This window comes from Mrakia frigida (assembly GCF_051309035.1).
Source record: "Mrakia frigida strain ATCC 22029 unplaced genomic scaffold BDY24scaffold_10, whole genome shotgun sequence".
NCBI classification, from domain to species: domain Eukaryota; kingdom Fungi; phylum Basidiomycota; class Tremellomycetes; order Cystofilobasidiales; family Mrakiaceae; genus Mrakia; species Mrakia frigida.
This window is the reverse complement of record NW_027481271.1, coordinates 76582-95320: the sequence shown is the minus strand read 5'-3', so window position 1 is coordinate 95320 and position 18739 is coordinate 76582. Positions and strand designations below refer to the sequence as shown.

The following is an 18739-nucleotide window of genomic DNA, read 5'->3' as shown; positions in this document are numbered from 1 at the left end:
TTCGTTTCATCGTTGACTTCCATCATCAAAACTAGACAAAAATGGCTAGAACTCCTCTCACATCGAGACCTCTCGATCTCTTTTACTTCGCGTTTTTCGTCGTGAGTCTTGGGCTTCTGAGGAAAGGCCTGAGATGGTGAGAAGAAGAAGGAGAGTGAGCTGACTTCGAGCTTCCTTCCTTTCCTTTTTTCCGCAGATTCATATCGTTCGTCCCTCTGGACAACTTCTCGAGCTGCTGACGTTTCCAAGTAGACACTCACCTCTCCGTTCTGCTTCCTGCTCAAAAGCCTGCGACTCTATGCGTCGAGTGAGCCTCCCTCCTCTTCTTCTTGCTGTCTTCCTCCTCGAGCTCACTCCCTCCCTTTCCTCCCGTTCTTTCTTCTTCTTCTCTCAGTCTTCAAGCCTTCTACCCAGCTGACGTGACTCCTCAAATCCTCAAGGACCTCATGAGTTTCTACATATCCCTCACAAACGATCCAACCATGCAGGTCAGTCCATCTCGTCTTTATCGAACCATCTCCTCCTCTCCCTCCGCGCCGTCGAACTCCTCCTCTGACTTCCTCTTCCCTCTTCTCGTTTCACTTCCCCTTCTCTAGGGAGTCCTCGGTCTCACAGACGCCAAACCCTCCGTATTCCTCTGGTTCAAATCCCTCCTCTACCTCGAAGCGCTCTTCCAACTCCCAACCTTCTTCATCGGCGCGTACGGTCTCTACCACAACAGTCGTCGAGTTTGGCCCCTCCTCGTCATCTACGGAGCGAGTACAGCTACTACGCTCCTCCCTGTCCTGGCTATGGTTTTGGCTGCTCCAGGAGAGGGAGGAGGGAAGGAGTCGTTGACGGTCGAGCAGAGGGGCATGTTGTTGGCGAGTTATCTGCCGTTCTTGTTCTTGCCTGTGAGTCTTGTAGTGCTGGTTCTTCAGTAGAGAAAGAACGGAGCTCCCACTGACTCTTCTGAACCTTTTTCTTTCCATTCACTTCGGAACAGCTTTTCATGTGCGTCGAGGTCGCGACGCGAATCAGTCGAGTCCTCTCGTCGACTCCCAAGCTCAAGGCGAACTAGAGGCTGGAACTTGGATCTGAAGGGAGAGCTAGGTTGTTACATCGAGTAGATGGAGATGTAGCTTGAGCGGGAGACTGCTCGCGGGATGGGAGAGAGACGCGGAGAGCGAGGCGACGGGAATCCGACGAGCCTCGACGACGAGAAAAAGGAGGGAAAGGCGAAGATGGTTATAATTGAGATTGCCGTTAACCGAAGTGGAGAAAAGATGAAGCAAAGTGCGTACGTCGTAGATAGTAAAGTCGAAGGAGAAAACCGAAACCGAAACCCAAGCCCGAAACGCGTCGAAACAAAGAAGGCGAAGAACGAACAAACGAAACGAAACTAGTACTCCTCCTTCCTAAACAGCTCATAAACCTTCACGCTCAACGCCTTCCCAATCGCTCTCCTCGACCCGGCCTCGGCCTTCACCGTCCTCTCCAACAACGTCCTCCCCTTCTCCCCTCTCTTCCACTTCTTCTCCATCCCCTCCTCCCCCCCAGCCTTCTCTACCGCTCTCTCCTCCTCCTCGTCCGCCGCTTTGAAGGCCTTCCACAAGCTCCTCGGCGTAGGGTAGACTTCGAGGATGGCGGAGACCTTCTCCGGGGAGAGACCAGAGACGGTCAGCAGCATTTGAGCCCACACTTCCCCGATGGTGACGGATCCGGATTTGGAGTTGAGGTCGCAAAAGGCTTTGTAGGAGGTGTTGTGAGGGGTGGAGGGTTGGGTGAGACGGAGGTGTCGTTGGAGTGCGAGGTAGGAGGTTCGGGAGATGTGGGTGTTGGGGATGAGGGTGAGGGTTTCGTACTGGGAGAGGAGACGAGGAGAAGGAGAGGCAGAGGGTCAGCGTTCCGCTTCGGAGAGAACGAGAAGAGAGAAGGGAGGACGAAGCACTGACTTCCAAAGCAGCAACGATCGTATCGTGCATCCCTTTGAGGTAGGACACCGAATCCTCGAGCGAGTTGGTTCGTTTGACGAAGAAGCCGTCGATAACTTGGGTCGACGAAACGGCGGTGGCGACGGAAGCAGCCCAGACTTCCTGTTCAACCTGGTAGTCCTCAATGAGGTAGATGACTTGTTCGATTCCCGAGTTGTTCATTCGGTACTACATCGTCGGATCGAACAGGAAACAGCGGAAGGAAGGGGGTCAGCGACGCGTCTTCGAATCGACGACGAAAGAACACGAGACACGCGTCGAGCGTCAACCCAACCGAGCCCAAAAACTGACCTTCTGTTCATGAAACCTCCCATCCGTAATGCTCCCCACCAAATCATCCAACCTCTTCCTCTCAATCACCCAATTCAGCACGCACTCGTCCTCCTCCGTATCAATCCCCCCTCCATCCACCCTCTTCGCCACCCACAGCACATCCCCCAACGGCAGCGCTCTCTGCTCGACCTCCATCCCGTCCTTTCGGAGAAGGTCGATGAACCCGGATCGGTTGTTCTTGGACTTGATCTCTCGGTTGTCGAGGACCATGGTGATCGAGTAGGATCCTGCTGGCCAGGTGATGGGGTCGAAGTCTTGATGCGAGCCAGGAGCGGCGCCGACGGCGGGAAGGAGATCGTCGTCGTCGTCTTGCTCTTCTTGATGGGCGTAGTGCGAGTTCTCGTCAAGGGCGAAGACGGAGGAGTTGGTTTTCAGGGCGGAGAGACGACGGGAGGGGTTCTTGACGAGAGCGGAGGGACGAGCTTTGCCTGAAGCGGTGGTGGTGGAGGTGGAGGCAGAAGCGGAAGTGGAAGTGGAAGGTTTGGGATTCGAGGGACCAGCGACGGCGTTGGCGTTGGCGTTGGAGGAGGTCGAGTAGGCGGCGTATCCTGCTCCTCGAGGAGCGGCGGATTGAGAAGATCGACTGTTGACGATCGTAGCGAGAAGGTTGGACATCCCTGGTCCTGTCATCGAACTGGGAGCTGAGAGGGTCCTCGCCATTCCCTTGGGAACGAGTCTCGACTCGAGAGCGACGTTGACGGCTCTCCCTCCTCCTCCTCCTCCCATTGCTTGAGCTGGAGACGACGAAGCTGGAGGCTGCGACCTCGAAGGTCCGGCGACCTGGAATGGACTTCCGAGTCCTGGTGCTGAAGCTGCTCGAGGTTGAGAAGGCTGAGGAGGAGGAGGAGGAGCGTTGGGGAAACCAGGAGAGAAGGGAGAAACGTCCTCGTACGTGACCCAACCGAACGAAGTAGGTCCAGCGTCGCTTCGTCCCTCGGGAGCGGCCTCGATTCCTTCGACGTTGGACCTGACGAAGGGCATACCTGCTTGGGAGGTTCGGAACTCGATCTTGACGAAGGTGTCGACTTCGTTGTTCCCGTGTCCCATCTTCATCCTCGCTTCGTCGCGAACCTTGAGCTGCTCTCCTGCTCGGTCTGGAGGGAGGGAGGGAGGGAGGGAAGAAGACCGAATCAGGATCGAGAGAACGAGCGTTCGAAGCAGATATCAAGAGGAAAGGGAACTCACTGACGAAGAAGTAACCAAACTTCTCAGGTTCTCGAGCAACAGGAGCAGCAGGACGACTGCTCCCTCCAACCCTCCCTACTCCATCTAGTCCAACCCTTCGTCCAGCACTCTGCTCCTCCCTCCCCAGTGCAGCCGAGAGCATCGCACTCGCTGAGAGCCTAGGCTGAGATCCGGAAGGTTGAGAGGAACCGGAGCCAGAAGCACGAGCGTTGACCGACGCGACTTTGTCTCGACGATCCTGCTCCCAAGGGTCGACGGGGAGCTCCTGGTAGAGAGCTTCGGCGAGGTCGCTGATAAGAGGAGAAGCAGAGTCGTAATTAAGAGTCTGGTCGAGGTTGTGAAAGGAGGAAAAGAGAAAGGACTGACATTCCTTTCTCCTGGAGCCGGAACCTCGCAGGTCGACCTTGCGTTGCGACGAGGTCGTTGCTGAAGAACGAACGAGCGAACGAAGGGCCGTCAGTCAGCACTTGAGAGAGAAGATATACAGCATCGACTCCTAAGGAGCAAACTCACGAGACGAGAGTCTTCATCCTGTAAATCCAAACCCCAAAAACGAACGAAGCGAGGGGTGGGTCAGCGCTCTCTCGTCTCCCTCCTCTGCCTCTCCCTCTCTTCCCTCCAACCCCCCACAAGAAGGAACTCACCCATTCCAAGCCGTATAAAAATCCTTCACATTACTCTTCGCAAACGCCGTCTCGCACCACCCTCCGTCCTCCGCCGCCGAGATGATCTGCTCCTTCGACATCTGCTGCCCTTGCCCTCCCTCCGCTCTCATCCCCAGCAAGATCGCATACGCTCCTGACCCCTTCGTGGGGACGTACATCTTCTTCCCACCGCCTCCTCCAGCTTTGGGTTTGGAAGCACCTGCTGCTGTTCCGCTCTTCTTCTGCTGCTTCTCGAGAGCACGAGGAGGAACGACGTCTCGCTCGTCGTCCTCGTCGGAATCGACGACTCGGGTGGGGGCTTTGGACTTCTTGTTCGGCGAGGGGTTGAGACCGGGGTCACGACGACGTTTGCCGGACATGGCGAGGGATTCGGCTGTTTTTTTTTTGAAGGGAATGAGCTCGGAGACGAAAGGGGAAGAGAGAAAGAAAGAGAGCTCACGAGAGAGAGGAGTAGGTTCGATTCCATGTTGCTCGTTGAACTCTTTCAGCTTAGCTGTGAGCCTTGAGAAGTCGAACGCAAACCAAGCAAGATAAAGATCAGCATCTTCATCAAACCTGGAGATCGATCAAAGAAGTAGACCTGCTCACTGTCGAATGATCCCAGCTCCGATTCCAGAGCACTCCGCGAGGGACGCAGGGTTGGCTTCGGTGCGAGGGAAGACTCTTAGGTTCGCACACGCTTTCCTATAGCTCGAAGCGGACATGGATCCTTTGGCTTCGGCCTCGTCTCGGATCTCTGTTAGAGAGAGAAGGAAGTCAGTCTCAGAGGCAACGAGGAGATCTCCGAACGAAGAGGAGGAGGGAAGGAAAGGTGAGCTCACCTTCGAGCCATTTGAGGAACTGAGGATTCTTGCATGGAGGTTTGGGTGGCATTGAAAACAAGTCGAGGAAGAGAATAGGGGGAAGTGGGAGATCTGACGAACCCAAAAACATGGAAGGAAACATCAGCCTCGCTGGGTGAGCTTGTAGTTGGAAAGGAGGAGGGAGGGAACGAACGTTGAAGGGTGGCTCGAAAGGTAGCTCCTGTATGGAAGATACGAGATGGAAGAGTCGATGGGGGTCGCGCTATGCGGGAGAGAAGGGACTGAATGGTGGGTAACTCTGAGAAGAGAGAGAGAGAGAAGGAGAAGGAGGTGGCTTGTCGTCGTCGTCGTAGTGGAAGGGAGGAGGAAGGAGTTCGTGTCGAGCTCACGAGTCCGACGCGACGAGAGAAACGCACTCCCTTCTTTCATGTTTTTATGTCGTTTTCAGGAAGAGGTGGAATGCGATAGGTTTGTTCTCTCTACAGAGCGACACAAAAAAAACTCCCTAAAAACGAAAGGAAAGGGAGAGGATAAGACCGAAAGAGATTGGACTTCGAAGCGATTGAGCTCAACGCTTCTCTCCCAACTGCATCTCTCTTCCCTCCCTTCCCTCGTTTCCCCTTGCTCAGAACATGGCCATCTCAGCAGTCACCTCCCTCAACGTCTTCCTCCCTTCTCGTCCAGCCGGTCCTGCCACCATCGAATTCGACACCGAAACGGGTAAGATCACCGCCGTTCGAGAAGGAGTGAGCTCGAGCTCAAAGGACAATCTCCCTCACGTTTTGGACCTCGGTTCAGCTTTTCTCATTCCTGGACTCGTAGAGTGAGCATACAATCCCTCGTGTCGTATTCCTTCCTCGTGGTGTTGACCCTCTGTTCTTCCTTTTGACAGCTGCCACGTCCATCTGAACGAACCTGGTGAGCTTTCCCGGCCGAGTCTCGTTCAAGTTGACGTAGAAGTCGAGCGAGAGCTGAGGTTGTTCTCGTTTGTTCTCAGGACGTACGGAATGGGAAGGTTTTGCTACTGGAACAAGAGCGGCTGCTTCAGGAGGAGTCACAACTCTCATAGACGTGAGTTTGCTTGAGCTCGCTCTCCCTCCAGCCTCGAGCTCGAAACCGATTTACTCCTCTTCTCTTTCTGAGCTCCCTCGTCGCTCGATATACAACCTTCCCCTGAACCCCAAAGCTGATCATTCTTCTCTTGTTTTCACTCTCGACAGATGCCTCTCAACTCGATCCCTCCCGTCACCACCGTCTCAGGCCTGGAAGCCAAACGAGCCGCCGCTGTCGGTCAGCTCTCGGTCGACGTAGGGTTCTGGGGAGGAGTGATCCCTGGGAACGCAGGAGACATCAAACCTCTCATAGAAGCTGGAGTCAAAGGGTTCAAGTGCTTCCTCATCGAATCTGGTGTTGAAGAGTTTCCCTGCGTGGACGAGGACGATTTGAGGAAGGCTTTGGCTGAACTTGAGGTTCGTTCCTCGCTTGTCTTACTTCTCCAAGCGAAGGTGTATCAAGAAAACTGATCTCATCCCACCTTCATCTTCCTTTCAATCCAGGGAACCGAAATCCCCCTTCTCTTCCACGCCGAACTCGACCCTCCCTCCTCCTCGTCCTCTCCTCCTACCGCCGACTCCTCAGACCCGACCTTCTACTCCACCTTCCTCGCCTCTCGCCCAGACACCTTCGAAACCTCCGCCATCGCCATGGTCATTCGTCTGATGAAGGAGTTCCCCTCGGTCCCTTGCCACATCGTTCATCTCTCGTCGGCGGAAGCGCTCCCTGCGATTCGAGAGGCGAAGAAGGCAGGGGCGAGACTGACGGTTGAGACGTGTTACCACTACCTCTGGTGAGCTTACCTTATCGGCTTTGGGTCTGGAGGTGTACAGAAGTCGAGACTGACGCGTGGTTTGCGGTTTGGGGTGCAGCATCGAAGCGGAAGCGATTCCTCATCGACACACTGAATTCGTTCGTTCCTTTCTCTTTCCCTCTCCCTCTTCCTCTCTCTCAACCCTCCTTCTGACCAAACCGTCTCTATCCCTCTCTCCAGAAATGCTGCCCTCCTATCCGATCCTCAGCGAACCGAGAACTTCTCTGGTCGTACGTCCTCCTCTCCCTCTTTCCGTCGCGTCTCCTCCCAGCTCCCTCCCCTCCCCTCTCGTCCTCCTCTCTCCTCTCCCTCGCTGAAGCCCCTATCCCATCTCTTCCTCCACCCACAGGGCCCTTTTCGACAATACCATCGACTACATCGTCTCCGACCACTCCCCCTGCGTCTCCCAACTCAAAAACCTCGACACCGGCGACTACTCCACCGCCTGGGGAGGGATCTCCTCCCTCGGACTCGGGTGCTCCCTGCTCTGGACGGAAGCAGAGAAGAGAGGGTTCGGGATGGAGGAGGTGGTCAAGTGGACGAGTGGGAGGACGGGGAAGATGGCAAAGGTGGAGGAGGTGAAGGGGGGGTTGAGGGTTGGAGGGGAGGCGGATTTCGCTGGTGAGTCTGCTTCGGAAGTGTGTTTCTTGAGGTCGTTGATGTGAGGCTGATTTGAGAACGCTCTGGTTTCAGTCTTCGATCCTACAGCTTCGTTCACGGTGACTAAGGTGAGTCTCCTGTCTCTCTCCCTCTCCTTCCCCTTCGTTCCGTTCTCGTTCTCACCTTCGTCTTGCTTCTTCGTTCGTTCCGTCCCCAGGACTCGCTGAGCTTCAAGAACAAGCTCACTCCCTTCGAGGGGATCACTCTCCAAGGTCGAATCACGTACGTCTCACTATCTCCTTCCTTCGCCTTTGTCTTTCTAGACTGACGAGCTTTCTTTTCGGTCGAACAGTGCGACCTACCTTCGAGGCGAACGGATCTACAGCGTTGAGGAGGGAGTGCTGGGAGGGGAGCCGAAGGGAAGGATGCTTTAGGGAGTTGACCGTTTGGTTTGGAATGAGATGAGGTGCAGAGAACGAGCGAGAGAAAGGTAAGAGAGCGAAGCGACGGAGAAGGCGAGGTTTTCGACGCGTCAAGGAAGTTCGTCAACTTCGAGTCTTAGTCCAGTCTAAGTAGATCAACAAAACTACCAACTACGATCCAACTTGAAAGTGAAACAACTCTCAGAACCCCAACAGAAGAGATGGTACGCGCAAAGAGAGAAGAGGAGGAACGGCGAGCTGGGCTGAGTGCAAAGAGGCGTTCGAGGTCCGTAGAGATGATGTTTCTCCTCGTTCGAAGTCCGCCTGCTAGAACTATTCCATCTCGAAGACGAAGCATCGATCAACCGGTGCGAGGTCCCAATCTGAAGAGACCTAAACGACAGCTCGACGCGTCTCGTTTCATCGCGTCCTCCCTCGTTCCTCTCCTACGCGTCCAAGCTCCGAGGTCAAGATCTCAGAAAGTACATCCAAGCCTGGAGGACCTCGCTCTCAATCCGTCGCCTCCCGCATCCCATCTCTTTCCCCTCTCCCGTTCCTCCCTCCTTCCCGCTCTCTCTTTCCAGAACCACGATCAAAAAAGTGTCCAAGAAGAGTCGTATCTTAAGTGTCATGGATCCCAACCCCACCTCCTCTCCTCCCCAGTCTCATAAAACCAAACGGTCGAAAACCATTTAGAATCCTGTTGAGCGAAGACGGAAACGACGAAGGAAGAAACAAGTCAGTCGCGAGATCGTCTTCATCGAAGGAGGAAGAGAAGGGAAACGTACGGAGAGCCTGGAAGAACCACTTGTTCTTTCCCGAAGAGTATCTGAGTTGTCGAGGATCGAGGGAGAGGGAGAAGGGAGAAAGGAGCGAGAGAGGAAGGAGGGAGGGAAGGAGAAGGCAAGGTCAGCTCAACGTTTCCTTCCAGGACTTGTGCTGGAGGGAGATTGAGACTAACCGGTCCTCGAAGACCTTCTTGATGGTCTTCTTGGCGTCCTCTCGCTGCGAAGGCTGTAGTGGAGAAGAGCAAGGGAGAACGAGAGGTCAGCGAGGGTCGACCGAAGGTGGGATCGACGAAGAGTCGAAAGAAAGAACGAACCTCCTTGAAGGTCTCAACGGTGACGGATCCCTTGAGGGCCTCGAGGTCAAGAGCGTATCGAGTGGGCATAAGGTGAGAGTAGTTGATGGCCTAGGCAGTCATACAAGCGAACGAGGGAGCGAGGAGGGTTTGGACGAGAAAAGGTCAGCTTCAACTCTCCTTCCTTCCGTTCGTCCTTCCTTCACCTCCCTTCCTTCCCCAAAACGTACGGAACGAAAGACTCACCTTGATGAAAGGCTTGACCTTCGACCTCCTGCTGATTCGCTTGGCTCCCATCGACTTGGTAACCTTGAGGGGGTACTTGTCGATACCAGCAACGATAGCGTGGGGGTAGGGTCTCTCCTTGGTTCCATCGTCGTACTGCTTGATGACGACGACCTTCTTTCCGGCCTGTCGACCAGAGAGAACAACGGCAACCTAGAGGATTCGACGAAGGGGTTGGCGAAGGAGGGAGGGCGAGGTGGGGGTGGGAGGAGGACGGGTTCACGGTTGAGGTTGGGTTTCGGAGGAGGGTTCGTTCGAAGGAGGATGAGGAAGGAGCGTGCAGGGTAGAGGAAGAAGGAGCGAGGTCAGCTCAGTGGATAGGTGGAGGTGTAGAGGGCGGGAAGGAGGGGTGTACGAACCTTTCCGGGCTTGTACACTGAGGAAGGGAGGAGGAAGGAGGATCAAAGGTCAGCTACATCGAAATCCGACGACGTACCGAACACGACCTGGACGAGTCTTCCACCAACTCCTCGAGCAATCCTCCTGCACCCCTCCAACCATCCTGAGCATGATCCCCATCCTTCCAGCTACATCCTCCCATGCTCGCCTAGCCTGTAGGATCAAAACCTCCCCCTCCATCGAAGATTCAAATCCGAGCTCCTCTTTTCCCTTCCCTTCCCTCCTCCTTCGACCGCCCTCCTTCTCATTCCCCTCCTTCCCTCCCATCCGAGTGGGGAACAATGTCGCAGTAGGTGTTCGATGCTAGACTGTGGAATGAAGCTCACCTGCGAAGAAAAATCAAAAGAAGGAAGGAAGGGTGGTCAGCTCAAGCTCTTTTCCGAAGAGGGAGGAGAGGAGGGCTCAAAAGAGGGCTCACCTTTGACCATCTGAGTCGAGTTTTAGAGCGACGAGTTGAAGGGAAAAAGGATTTCGAGAGTCAGGATCAAAGGTCCGAGGTGTAGAGTACGGAAAGGCGTAGATTCGAGGTTCTAACCTTGATTAGCTGAGGGGGACGGAGGAAGAAAGGAGGGAGCAGGGCAGGAGACGGAAGAGAATTCTGCGATTCGAAAATTGACTGCGAGACCGGTCAGAGAAAGGGGATTCTTCCCTACTTTTCCGCTCATCGCTGCAGCAGGAACGATAGGAGAGGGGCGAAATGTATCGGGACCTGAAAAAAAATGGTGAGTGCGAAAAATCTGACTCGTAGGGAGGGCAGGGAGCCCAGCAGCTCGCGTGCCTCGTTCAGCCCTGTCTACACGTCCCGCTGTAGATTACAAGAACTCAAGGAGTTTCAGATGAGGTTCAATCAACTACAAGTACGAGCTGGGATCATTTTTATGCAGAAATCAAGGCTCAGGGGTCGATGAAGCATTGAAAGGGCGAGCGAGGACGCGTCGTTTCTCTCGTTTGAGTCCCTTGCCCCTCTTTCCTTCAATCTGAATGTCAGTTTTCCCCTCGAAAAGTTTCAGAAATCGTTAATCTGAGTATCCGAGCCATCTTCAAGGCATGTGGTATCGATACACAGGGTTTGGACGCGTTTCCCTGTCCTTTCATCTTCTCGTCGCTCGCTTCCTTTTTCTGCCCTTTGAGGCCACCAATAAAAATTTGGATCACAGATAGTAAAGCTTTAGCTATTTATCTCGTCTTACGTTTCATACTACAGGTTGAGAGTCGATGTTGAGGCCCAAACGAAGCGTTTGTCGGTCGCGAAGGACCCAGCTCCCTCTTTCCTCTCCTCCCCCTCTCGAACAAGGCTCAGAGTCATCCCTCCTCCTTCTTTGTCTCTCCAACGACCACCACCCTCCCACCCCACCCCACCCACCTCTTCATTACCTCTATCCAAGAGACACCGCCATGTCTGCTGACGCATCTACCGCCCCCACGCTTGAGGACGACAACATCTTCAGCGGCCTCAAGAAGAAGAAGAAATCGAAGAAGGTCGAGTTTGATCCGGAAACCGTCGAGCCTGCCGCTGAGGGAGGAGACGTCGTAGAGCCTGCAGGAGACGCTCCCGCTGAGGAGGACGGAGAGAACATGTTTGGAGATCTTAAGAAGAAGTGAGTCCTTTTGCTTCGAGAGCGAGAGGGAGAGGTGGTGGGAAGGGAGAGGGAAGGAGGGTTCCTTTTGTCCGCCTCGAGCTCGTCGAAGGAGCTCGAAACGATGTCCTTCTCCAGCTCATAGCAGTACACTGACGAGCTCTCGATGGTTTTTGCGTCTACAGGAAGAAGAAGAAGTCTGCTCCTGTCGATTTGCTCGGAAACGTGAGTCTTTCTCTCGCTCGTCATCTTGAAGGTAGAGCTCGAGAGCTGATCTCCTTCTTTTTCCCTTCCTCCCTTCTCCTTCCCACCACCCTCCCTCTGTACCTACGATACCGCTCTATCACACCTACTAGGACGCCGTCGAGGAAACCCCCGAAGCCACTGCCTCTGCTTCTGAACCTCTCGCTCCTGATGACTTTTCCGACCTCAAGGTCCGTTCTCCTCCTCCTTCCTTCCTCTCCCTTCCCTCACCTCACCTCCCCTCGTCCCGTTCCCTTTCCCATCTCCTTTGCTGACTAAGCTTCCTTCCCACCTTAACGTTCGAGCACCTTCTTTTAGAAGAAGAAGAAGAAGTCCTCCAAGAAGGCTGCTTTGGATCTCGAGGCTTTCGAGCTTGCCCTCGCTGAGGACGGACCCGCCGCTGCTGGAGCTGGAGGAGTCGCTGGAGACGACGACGAGGCTCCTCCTGCTCCCGAGTACGGAGATCACGAGCTTGGAGACGACGTGTTCGGTGGAGGAGGAGGAGCCGGTGCTGAGGTTGAGGAGACTGGTGGAGATGGAGACGCCGACCAGGCTTGGATTGGAAGCGACAGGGAGTACACCTACGACGAGGTTCGTTCCGTTCTCTTTCCCTCCTCTCTCTCTCGTGCCATTCGTGCACGCCTGAACTCTACCACAGCGCTCTCAGTCCTCCCAACTGACCTTACTCTTCGCCTCTCGTTTCTTACCAGCTCCTCTCTCGAGCGTTCCGAATCCTTCGAAACCAAAACCCCGAGCTCGCTGGAGACCGACGACGATACACGATCGCTCCTCCCTCGATGCACAAGGAGGGAAACAAGAAGACCATCTTCGCCAACTTGGCCGATATCTGCAAGAAGATGCACCGACAGGACGAGCACGTTATCGCTTTCCTCTTCGCCGAGTTGGGAACGTCTGGTTCCGTCGACGGTTCGCACAGGCTGGTCATCAAGGGAAGGTACACTCAGAAGAATATGGAGAACGTGTTGAGGAGGTACATCGGTGAGTAGCTGCTTTCAGTTCTTTTCTTGACGTTGTTGAAAGGGAGGGAGGCGAGGCGAGGCGAAGCTGGACGCAACGACAAAGCTGACCTTTCCTCCTTCCTTCCCTCCTCCGTCTCTCTCAGTCGAGTACGTCACCTGCAAGACCTGCAAGTCTCCCGATACCCTCCTCGCCAAAGAGAACCGTATCTTCTTCATGAACTGCCAGGCTTGTGGTTCGCGTGTACGTATCGAGTCCTCCTTCTCGCCCTGTTCTCCTCGAAACTACCGAAACTGACTTGCCTTCGTTTTTCTTGGTTGCATCTAGCGTTCGGTCCTGCCCATCCAAACCGGTTTCAAGGCTCAGATCGGACGAAGAAAGGCGCAGAAGACCGGTTAAACGACTCGCCTTGCTGCTTCTTAGCTTTTTTGGTTTGCATCGTCCTTTACTTACATAACGATTCATCTCATTTCATCTCACTGTGCTCTGGCGATCGATACGTTCCAGTTGAGAGCAGAGAAACGGGACAGAAGGAAGAGCGCTGAGGAGAGAGTCGCGTCGTGTCTTCTCTGGCTAGCTCTTTCGATGGAAGCGTCAACCTCGTCTTTCAAACACCCGGACTTGGAGCAGACTCGCATCCTGATAGACTCCTCATCTACGAGTTAACGACTCCGAAAAGCCACTCTCTCGTTCCCTACGACGTCGTCGCGTCAACGACCACTCCTTCCTCCCTCTGATCTTCCCACGACCGAGTCCTCCTCGACGGCTGAGTTCTCTCCTCCTCCTTTCTTAGTACCCTTCGGCCTCTCCGGTCTCCTCCAACGTCCAACGAAGGCCCAACTGACGACCGACGAGAGGTACAAGAAACCGAGAAGAAGATCTGGGGAGAGAGGGGACGCAGGAGTTCAGCTTCGTCATTCCATGACCATCAAGGGAGGATCATAAATGAAGCACTCACTCAGCAAACCGCTACTGATCCACTCCTTCCCGAGGGAGAAGCCTAGGTAGCAAGGGAAGAAGAGAAGAGCGACGCCTTTGGCGTGCCCTGATGAGGGAACGGAGCAGAGATCGGTCAGCTCGATCGGAGTGGAGGGAAGTAGATCAAGCCAGCTCACATGCTACAGACGAAGCTACGTTTCTGGAATAGTGAAAGAAGGGAGGAAGGAAGGGAAGGCGAGGTCAGCATCGAAAAGGCGACGCAACGGGACGCGCACGACGGACTCGAACGGAACTCACCCCATAGAATTGATGTATCTTCAGCTGCCTATGAGAGTGTCGGAGACATGAGAAACTCTATAGATAGGGATCAGACGAGGAAGACGTGAGAGTCGGTGGTGGTGGTTTGGTGGGAAGAGAAGCGAGCTGAGAAATCGAAGAGGACGAAGCGAGGGTTCGGCGAGGACTCGACGCTGACCGAGGCACGAGCAAGGAAGCCAGGAAATGGATCGAAGAGGTCTCTAGGAGAGGGGCAAAAAGTGGGAGAAGCGCAGCGGAACCTTCTTCCACGGCTCGTACGTGCGAAGAGAAAGAAAGGGGTATGGCATCGAGAGCGCTGGGTATCTAGGTACGATGAGGGTTATAACGGCTGTCGAGAAGATGTGCGCTACACGGCTCTCATTCGAGTGACTTTTGGTAGCATCTACAAAGAGAAGAGAAAGGCAGGAGGAAGTCAGCTCGACGGAACGAACGTTGAAACGCGTCGCACTCAATGAGTTCTCCTTCTCCCCTCCCTTGTTTCTCAACCTAAAACCAAGCCCAAAGAAAGTAAAAAAAAAGCATTGACTCACCTCTCTCAGATACTCCACATGCTTCATCCTCAAGTCCCTCTCCCCTTCCTCTCCCTTCCCGTCCCAAGTCCTTCGATTGACCGTCCTCCCTTCCTCTCCCTCCCCGTCGCTCGTCAAGTAAAGAACCGTATAGGGCTCGAGCACCTCGTCTTTTCTTTTCCCCTCCAACAATTCCTCCTCTTCCGTCGAGAACGCTGGTAAGAGAGCACATCCCGCTCCTACGACGCAACAATTCGAGATCCTGACAGTCGAGGCGGTTTGAGATTTCGGGAGGAAGGTGTTGAAGTTGCCTACGACGGGAGATTCGACTCTTGATTGGATTGAGAAGAGGTTGAGATCGCCTATCCGCATGATTTCCTTTCGACTGTGAAGAGTAGGGAGGCAAGGAGCAGAGGTGAGCGAACGAAAGATGGGGAGGAGAGAGACGTCGAGCTTGAGTCGAAGCCGGAGACGCACCGGTTTACGATGACAGCTCCTTCTTCGATGATGCAGTTGGAACCGATGACGATAGGACCTGCTACGGCAAAAATGGTTGCTTTGGGATGAACGACAGTACCTGGGAGGAAGGGAAGGAGAGAGAAACGAGCTGAGCTTCGGTCGGAGGAGGAGGAGAGGGATCTGGGAGACGAGGGTCCCACCTGAGCCTATGGTAATTGCTCCTTTCAGCTCAGAATCCTGACAGACGACTGCTCGAGAGGAGATGGTGAGGACGTCCTTGCTGAAGGGCGGCGAAGGTACGAGGAACGCGTGAAAGAGGAGAGGGAAGGAGGAAGAGGTCAGCTTGAGCTCAGGATCTCTCAGCCTTTCTCGTCTAGCCGAGCGAATTCTCGCCACTCTGCTTCACTCTACCAGCATGATTCAAGAGGCTTACGTACATAGGAGCCATTTCGAGATTTGTTGACCTTGAACGTTGATGGCTAGAGAGGAGGAGGGAGGGAGGAAGTGAGCTCATCGAAACCTCCCGAGCAAAGGCGAAACTCTCCTCCCTTTCGCTCTCTTGCCACAAACCATCACAACCTCGCAAAACAGCATCGAACCAGCAGCCTGTCCCTTCTCTACCCCTTCTTCTACCACACTTCAACCACAGACTCCATCAGGGACCCGCCTTTCTCGCTCCAGCATCGTCAGTTCTCGTCGCCCCCCCGAGCTCGCTCCCATCTCTCCTTCCCTTCCTCCCAACTGACTCCCTCTCTTCCTCCTCCTCTTATGCAGATGCCTGACCGAGATTTCACCCCCGCTAAACACTCCTCCCTCCGTCAAGCTGTCTCGCAGATGGAGTCCCTTCGACTCTCTTCAACTCCTCCAGAAACGTCGAAGGAGTCATCAGCAGCTAGCTCAACCAACATCTCGGAGACTTCATCTCCCGCCGAGCACAGAGGTCGCCCTGGAGTCGCTGCAGACGAAGACAATGGGCCAAACGCTGCTATGAAGATCGAGATGCCTGCTCCTACTCCTTTCTACGGTGCCACAGGTCCAGCGTGAGTATAGAACGAGGAAGGAGAGACGAAAGAGACGGGGAGGGCGGTCCGATTTGAGGCTGATAAGGGCTGGTTCTTCTCTTTTTTCTTGCTTCGAGATAGCTTGACCGACCTCGACACTACTACGAGGCTGAGCAGGAAGAATTCTCGAGCTCCTACTAGGGCTCCTTCGGTCACAGGAATCGGGATGACGGGTGAGCTCTCGTTCTTCCTTCTTCTCCCTTCTGATCTCCTCTTCGTGCCTCCGATCATCGTCTCTTTCTGACCTTGCTTCTTTCGACCTTACAGTTCAAAAGCCAGACTACTCAGAGGCCAAGATCGTTGTTGCGATGGTGAGTTGTTTCGTTCATCGCTTTGCCCAACGATGACTTCACCTCGAGCTCACCAGCTCTCTCCTCCTTCTTCTCGTCTCCTCGATTCGTTCAGGTTGGTCTGCCAGCTCGAGGGAAGTCCTTCCTCAGTAACAAGCTCATGAGATACCTTCAGGTTTGTCCACTCGTCTCGTTTTGTTTGGAGAATCAGCAATCTGACTCGAGCTCTGACCATCGGTCGACTGCTTCCTCTCCCCGTCGCAGTGGCTCGAGTACAAGGTCAAGGTCTTCAACGTCGGTCAGCTTCGTCGTCGGAAAGCTAGGGACGATTACCCAGAGTGAGTTCATCTCGTCATGGAGCGTCTACGAGTTCTGTCGCTGACGAAAGCTTCGTCTCTGCAGAGGAACCGTGGACCACTCTGCCTCCTACTTTAACCACTCGGACCCGGACGCGAAGGCCGTCAGGGAGTCCCTTGCCGAGGAGAGTTTGGAGAGTCTGATCAAGTGGTTGAAGAGGGAGGGAAACGTTGGAATTCTGGGTGAGTGATCGCGAGAGAGAGAGCTCAAAGACGAGAAGGAAGGGACGCGAAGAAGCTGATCGTCGCTGCTGCTCTTTCAATTCAGACGCGACCAACACGACCAAGGAACGAAGGTTCGCCGTTTTCTTCCTTCTCTTGGCTCCTGCTCCCTTACTGATCCAACCCTCTCATCCCTCTGCTTCTCCCACAGAGCCAAGATCGAAGCTCGGGTCTCCCTCGAACCCAACCTCCACCTCCTCTTCCTCGAGTCCGTCTGCGACGAACCCGCCGTCATCGCTGCCAACATCGCTCTCAAGGTCTCTTCGGGAGATCCTGACTACAAGGACATGACGAAGGAGGCCGCCGAGATCGACTTCAGGAAGCGAATCGCTCAGTACGAGTCCGTCTACGAACCCGTCTCGGAACCTCATCTCAGCTATTGCAAGGTTGTCAACGTTGGACGAACCGTTCACATCAACCGAATCAACGGATACCTCGAGAGTCGAGTCGCATTCTACTTGATGAACCTGCATCTCAAACCGAGAGCGATCTTCTTGTCGAGAGTGAGTTCGGACGCGTCTTTCTTCCTTCTCGACCTTTCGATTCGAGAAGCCATGGCCCGACTAATGACTGACACGCTTTCCCCCTTCTTCTTCGTCGAACAGCACGGAGAGTCGATGTACAACGTCCAAGGAAAGATCGGAGGAGACGCTGAGCTCTCGCCTCGAGGGCAGATGTACGCCAAAGCGCTTCCGTCGCTTATCCTCGACGCTGTGGGAGATTCTCCCCTTAACGTGAGTCTCTATCTTCATTCCTCTACTCTTCTTATTCCACCAAAGCTGATCGTTCTTCCTCTTCTTCTTCGATTGAACGCGTCTCGTCGGTAGGTCTGGACTTCGACGATGCGACGAACGATTCAAACTGCTCAGCACCTCCCCTACCCGAAGAAGACCTGGAAGAGTTTGGACGAGCTGGATGGAGGAGTGTGTGATGGAATGACCTACGAGGAGATCGAGGTAGGTCCATGCTGTGATCGCGGTCGAGGAGAATCGTTGCTGACACGAATTTCCTTTCGTTCGAACAGGAACGATACCCAGAGGATTACGCTGCTCGAGGTGAGCACTTCTTTCCTTGCCCTCGAAGTTACTTACCTGACTGACTCGACTTTGGCTCTCGCCCATCCTCTCCTTCTAGACTCGGTAAGTCGATTCTGCTTCCCCATCGTCGCTTCGAATTGAAACTGACCTCGTCGCTCTTTCTTCTCTTCTCGATCTCAGGACAAGTACGACTACCGATACCGAGGAGGAGAGTCGTATCGAGACGTCGTCGTTCGACTCGAGCCCGTCATCATGGAGTTGGAGAGGCAGGAGAACATCTTGGTTATCGGGCATCAAGTCAGTTTTCTCTTTCTCGTCCCCTGGTTTCCTTTCTTCCTCGAACACTGACCTTGCTCTTTCTTCGCTTCGATCAGGCTATCATTCGATGCCTGTACGTCCGCTTCAGTCTTTGCAGCTCAACGGTCGAAACCGATCTGAGCTGATCGTTCCCTCTTGCCCTCTCTTCAGCTACGCCTACTTCCTCGGCTACCCTCAAGACCAACTCCCCTACATCAGCGTCCCTCTCCACACCCTCATCAAGATCACTCCGAAAGCTTACGGTTGCGACGAGGAACGGTGAGCCCTCCTCGAGTCTCAAAGATCATTTGAGCTCGTCGATCTGACGCGTCTGCCCTTCTCTCGTTCTCCAAGATTCTCCCTCCCCATCCCCGCCGTCGACACCCATCGACCTCGACCTGGATCTCGACGACCCTCTCCAGCGACTACTCCTCGCGTCATCGGGACTCCTCAGCTCGCCAGTCTCTCGCAAGCCATAGCAGACTCGGGGAAGGAGTTCGTTCCACCTGCGACAGCGAGGGAGTACTTTGGAGAGGTGATTCGATCTTTTCCTCTTCCCTCTTCTTTCCTTTCGAAAAAAAAAAAAATCTTTCTGAGCCACTTCCCTCCTTCCTTCGTTCGAATCAGGGAGCGGATTCGCTCGCAACCCCAGCTGTTTCGCCCGTCCACGACACTCCGAAGAAGGCGTGAGGTCCTTTCTCTGATTTCGCCCTCGAGGGTTTTTTTTTTTTTTTGTGCTTTTTCATGATCTTTGTGTCCGTTTGGGTTTGATATCTAGTTCTACTCGTTTGTCGTTTGGGGGAGAGCACGAACTCAAATCTGAAGACTTCCCGGTCTCGT

General features: G+C 54.3%; 7 protein-coding genes across 7 annotated transcripts; 4 read left to right on the top strand and 3 right to left on the bottom strand.

Annotated features, from left to right (window-relative positions):
- Positions 1–41: 41 nt before the first annotated feature.
- EMA19 (Ema19p) lies at positions 42–1060 on the top strand (the record flags this gene model as incomplete). Its single annotated transcript, XM_076643240.1, has 6 exons — positions 42–101; positions 197–205; positions 288–307; positions 395–488; positions 597–893; positions 986–1060. The coding sequence occupies 6 exons, from the start codon at positions 42–44 to the stop codon at positions 1058–1060; spliced, it is 555 nt and encodes a 184-aa protein (XP_076497871.1).
- A 321-nt stretch (positions 1061–1381) lies between these two features.
- MUS81 (Mus81p) lies at positions 1382–5314 on the bottom strand (the record flags this gene model as incomplete). Its single annotated transcript, XM_076644499.1, has 11 exons — positions 5153–5314; positions 4978–5070; positions 4745–4892; positions 4596–4657; positions 4136–4529; positions 4005–4022; positions 3858–3917; positions 3492–3781; positions 2265–3400; positions 1935–2141; positions 1382–1843 (listed from the first exon to the last, which is right to left on the bottom strand). The coding sequence occupies exons 2-11, from the start codon at positions 5027–5029 to the stop codon at positions 1382–1384; spliced, it is 2829 nt and encodes a 942-aa protein (XP_076497870.1). The 5' UTR covers positions 5030–5070; positions 5153–5314.
- Positions 5315–5550: 236 nt separating this feature from the next.
- BDY24DRAFT_384269 (allantoinase) lies at positions 5551–8042 on the top strand. Its single transcript, XM_076639795.1, has 11 exons — positions 5551–5782; positions 5852–5877; positions 5957–6030; positions 6180–6428; positions 6516–6805; positions 6885–6924; positions 7007–7056; positions 7176–7447; positions 7520–7554; positions 7644–7708; positions 7779–8042. Exons 1-11 carry the CDS (start codon positions 5592–5594, stop codon positions 7858–7860), a joined length of 1374 nt encoding a protein of 457 aa, XP_076497869.1. The 5' UTR covers positions 5551–5591; the 3' UTR covers positions 7861–8042.
- Positions 8043–8449: 407 nt separating this feature from the next.
- BDY24DRAFT_384266 (ribosomal L27e protein family-domain-containing protein) lies at positions 8450–10179 on the bottom strand. Its single transcript, XM_076639794.1, has 8 exons — positions 10149–10179; positions 10032–10041; positions 9574–9590; positions 9176–9367; positions 8951–9040; positions 8810–8862; positions 8637–8677; positions 8450–8548 (listed from the first exon to the last, which is right to left on the bottom strand). The coding sequence occupies exons 2-8, from the start codon at positions 10039–10041 to the stop codon at positions 8541–8543; spliced, it is 411 nt and encodes a 136-aa protein (XP_076497868.1). The 5' UTR covers positions 10149–10179; the 3' UTR covers positions 8450–8540.
- A 720-nt stretch (positions 10180–10899) lies between these two features.
- SUI3 (translation initiation factor eIF2 subunit beta) lies at positions 10900–12890 on the top strand. Its single transcript, XM_076639793.1, has 7 exons — positions 10900–11211; positions 11376–11415; positions 11547–11624; positions 11752–12024; positions 12144–12432; positions 12557–12654; positions 12739–12890. The coding sequence occupies exons 1-7, from the start codon at positions 11009–11011 to the stop codon at positions 12808–12810; spliced, it is 1053 nt and encodes a 350-aa protein (XP_076497867.1). The 5' UTR covers positions 10900–11008; the 3' UTR covers positions 12811–12890.
- A 1073-nt stretch (positions 12891–13963) lies between these two features.
- On the bottom strand, positions 13964–15181 carry BDY24DRAFT_384255 (dynactin subunit 6). The gene is made up of 5 exons (XM_076639792.1): positions 15074–15181; positions 14837–14916; positions 14655–14754; positions 14199–14562; positions 13964–14050 (listed from the first exon to the last, which is right to left on the bottom strand). The coding sequence occupies exons 1-5, from the start codon at positions 15148–15150 to the stop codon at positions 14015–14017; spliced, it is 657 nt and encodes a 218-aa protein (XP_076497866.1). The 5' UTR covers positions 15151–15181; the 3' UTR covers positions 13964–14014.
- FBP26 (fructose-2,6-bisphosphatase) lies at positions 15144–18633 on the top strand. Its single transcript, XM_076639791.1, has 18 exons — positions 15144–15321; positions 15411–15676; positions 15779–15870; positions 15965–16008; positions 16103–16162; positions 16252–16325; positions 16390–16526; positions 16612–16639; positions 16717–17068; positions 17171–17299; positions 17393–17521; positions 17590–17620; positions 17664–17668; positions 17783–17899; positions 17977–17993; positions 18071–18178; positions 18254–18434; positions 18527–18633. Exons 2-18 carry the CDS (start codon positions 15411–15413, stop codon positions 18587–18589), a joined length of 1833 nt encoding a protein of 610 aa, XP_076497865.1. The 5' UTR covers positions 15144–15321; the 3' UTR covers positions 18590–18633.
- Positions 18634–18739: the final 106 nt, after the last annotated feature.